Raw genomic sequence first — 3,602 nt, 5'->3', positions numbered from 1 at the left:
TACTACAAGTGTGACACAGCAGCCATGTTTCCGGCTAGAGTGGTAATTGATCCTCAGGATGGCTGTCCAGTTCCGTTAACATCTGGGTTAACAAAAATGGCAGCTTCAGACAGAGCTAGAGTAACTGTTGCTGGATAGCTAGCAATTCCCGCTAGTGGTGGGTACCAGTGATCGTAACTAAGCAATTGTAAAATACTCGACAATGTGGCGTCTGTAAGCTAGTCTTCTGAGTATTGGGCTGGAATATGTTATGTACAGTAGCTTGGTCACAATGTTCGAGTAAAGACTAGTCTTTACTCCTCTGTGGTGAATTACATTGTAGTTAAGCAAAGTAATGTTAGCATGGGTTAGGATTAGGAATGTTTTCATAATTATCACAAATACTATGTAGGACATTTGCCATATTCCACATTATAGCAGCAATGTAACAAAACCTGCCATTGACCTTTAACACCCCAAAGGTGCAGCAAGGCTTAGGCATGTATGTATCTTTGATTGATTGATTGAATACTTTATTAAACAGTTTGCAAAAAGTACAGATGTACAGTTATACAACAATGCTAAAAGGATAACACAAACACCCCTGAGGGCTTGTTTCCATTGTGGTCCTATGTATTAAATTCATCAATACAATACTATACAAGAGATCATCAATACTAGGAGCAGTAAAATATATATGTAAAGAAATTGCCACAAGAAAATTCATATCTTGTGGCAAGCTAGAAGACTTGTCTAGGTCCAGTTGCAAATTGCAGACAGGTGCTCTTTTATGGTGTTTTGTTTGTGGCAAAATAGTAGAATTAATTCATCCCCATGTTTGTGCCGAATCTGGGGGGAACGAGATCAGTGGAGCTCCCTCTGGTGTTGTGCCCGTGGGCGTTTATCACTTTTCTGAAGTAATTAGACAGGTACATGGGCACTGGTCCTTTGAGTATCTTGAAAACCAGGCCCATTACAAGTTGCTGTACCCTGTCCTCTACCCTGAGCCATCCCACCCTAGCATAATGCAGCAGGGGTTAGGGGAATTCTGGATGTGAGGTCTAATAGTAGTCTGACCAGTAGTTTGTTTTGAGAGGTCTGTAGTTTTGACTTTAGTGCCTTTGAGGTGCTAGAGTACCATGAGGTGCATGCATAGTCAAAATGACATTGGATGAGTGCACCAGCTATTGTCCTCAGTGCTCCAGCTAGTGTCCTCAGTGGATTCCTACTGACCTGTGTTCTTTTCATGCCCATATAGTGGAGTTCTGTGTGAGGCATGCCCAAATATGGAGTCCAGGCCAGGACTCCATATCAGTACTATGATATCATATGACATCAGGGAACTCAATATATGGGGATTTGCGGATGTATCAATTCTTTTTTTTTAGATCTGCTGATCTTTCCACTTGGTGCATCACTCCAGGTATCAGAAAAGTCAAAGCGATGATGTCAAAGCAATGATGTCAGAGATGATGTTAGCGAGCATGACATCATCATGTGACACCAGCATGGTACAACTGTCTGTGCCAGAACAGTTTCTGTATCATTCTATTTGTACGGTGCAGTGAGTGAGATTTCGAACAGATTCCAGGCAATTTCCAGTCCGCAAACATGTCAGGAGATGAGATGATTTTCGACCCCAACATAACCAAGAAAAAGAAGAAGAAGAAGCCATTCATGCTGGAGGAGGAGGGAGGAGAGGGGGTCGGAGGAGAGGAGTCCAAGGAGATGGAGGCGAAGGAGGTGGAACCAGAGGGAGAAGACGAGGAGTTTGGTCTGGATGAAGGAAAGAAGAAAGAACAATCTGACGATCTGGATGACCTGAACTTCTTCAACCAGAAGAAAAAAAAGAAGAAACCGAAGAAAGTGTTTGATAATGAATTTGAGGAGGGAATTAAGGAGCTGAAGATTGAAGGTGGGCAGATTGAGGTTATGGAGGAGGATGATCTTGATCTCATGTTTCCAGCCAAGAAGAAGAAGCCAAAGAAAGTAAACTTTGAGGAGGGAGAGTTGCTGGAGAAGGATGACGCTCTTGAGGATGACGAGGGGGAAAACAATGATGGAATCTCATTTAGCTCCTCCACAGAACCAGCCTGGGCTGGTGCAGAGAGAGACTACTCATATGACGAGCTGCTCAACCGAGTCTTCAACTTCATGAGGGAGAAGAACCCAGACATGGTGGCTGGAGAGAAGAGGAAGTTTGTGATAAAGCCTCCTCAGGTGGTGCGAGTGGGTACCAAGAAAACGTCCTTTGTAAACTTCACAGACATCTGCAAACTGTTGCATCGTCAGCCAAAGCATCTCCTGCATTTCCTCTTGGCTGAGTTGGGTACAAGTGGTTCCATAGATGGAAATAACCAGCTTGTGATTAAAGGCAGATTTCAGCAGAAACAGATAGAACATATATTGAGAGGATATATCAAGGAGTATGTGACGTGTAACACTTGCCGCTCTCCAGACACCATCCTTCAAAAGGACACTCGTCTCTACTTCCTACAATGTGAGACCTGCCACTCCCGCCGCTCTGTCGCTAGCATCAAGACCGGATTCCAGGCTGTAACGGGCAAGAGGGCACAGATCCGTGCCAAAGCCAACTAAGAGGTCACCTACCCGGGGCTACCCCCTCTCTCTCTCTGCTTGGGGAGGATGACTTGGGGCGGGGTGGCTAGACGCCCCCTTGTGATTTATTACTGGATTTTCTGTATTGGACAGGTGGAGGTTTGGCTGTTGATAGGCTATGTTTCAGCCCTACCATGCAAAGGAGTGTGTGAGAGGCTAAAGCTTGGAGAATATATGAAGGGGTGTTCACAGGCAGGGCCACAAACAGATGATGTGTGTACAATTCACATTGGTGCATTTTGTGGTCCCGCTTACAAATCCAGCTCTCTCCCAGTCGCTATTTTTTTCCCCCTTTTTTTTTTCATTTGCCGTTATCCTTGATTCTCCCTCCTGGGAATCCTGAATTAACATTACTTGATTCCTTCATTTCCCCCTCTCTGTTGTACAAGCACCACCATATCAAACCAGTTGGATGTGTTTTGAACAAGTCATTTAAAGCTGCAATCTGTAAATTTTATGTTATGTTTATTGCTACTGTAACACCCGGGATTTCAATTGGTTAAAATAACAACCACTGCAGATGTGTTAGTTACATTGTATCGACATGCTATACCGTAAATAAATAAAAAAGTTATATTTTGTTCATCAAAAAAAAATGCGGATTGTAGCTTTAAAATGGAGATCCCTCTGGAAACAAAAGTGTACCCCTGCTCAGGTGAACTATAACCAGAGAGCTTATTTGCTCCATAATATCTTGGCCTTGACGCCTGATTTATGCTTTGTTGCGCACTGGTGTCTCGTACCGGGGGTGGCCTATCTGCGGGCTCGCAATGTGTCGCAGCACGGCACATTGTGGGCTTGTGGGTGTGCTGTTTTCGGGGCGGTGGGCAACCCAGTATACCTTATAGGCTTTAATGTCTCATGAGTCATTTGTCTTTATCACTGTTTTCTAATACTCATAATGAATCCATGGGTAGCATGCTGCCTGTTCTCTGGTTGGCTAATGACCCTAGGTCCCATGAAGCGGTCTTCTACCCTAGCTCATAACGAGATACATCAGAAAG

General features: G+C 44.1%; 1 protein-coding gene across 1 annotated transcript; it reads left to right on the top strand.

Moving 5' to 3' along the window:
* Window positions 1–1,590: 1,590 nt before the first annotated feature.
* LOC308084826 (eukaryotic translation initiation factor 2 subunit 2-like) lies at window positions 1,591–2,577 on the top strand (the record flags this gene model as incomplete). The annotated part of the gene is made up of 1 exon (XM_080427749.1): window positions 1,591–2,577. The coding sequence occupies one exon, from the start codon at window positions 1,591–1,593 to the stop codon at window positions 2,575–2,577; it is 987 nt and encodes a 328-aa protein (XP_080283875.1).
* Between the last annotated feature and the right edge of the window lie 1,025 nt (window positions 2,578–3,602).

Source organism: Gymnoscopelus braueri (genome assembly GCF_963280865.1).
Source record: "Gymnoscopelus braueri genome assembly, chromosome: 4".
NCBI lineage: Eukaryota > Metazoa > Chordata > Actinopteri > Myctophiformes > Myctophidae > Gymnoscopelus > Gymnoscopelus braueri.
The sequence above is the reverse complement of the archived record's forward strand: the minus strand, read 5'-3'. Positions and strand labels throughout refer to the sequence as shown.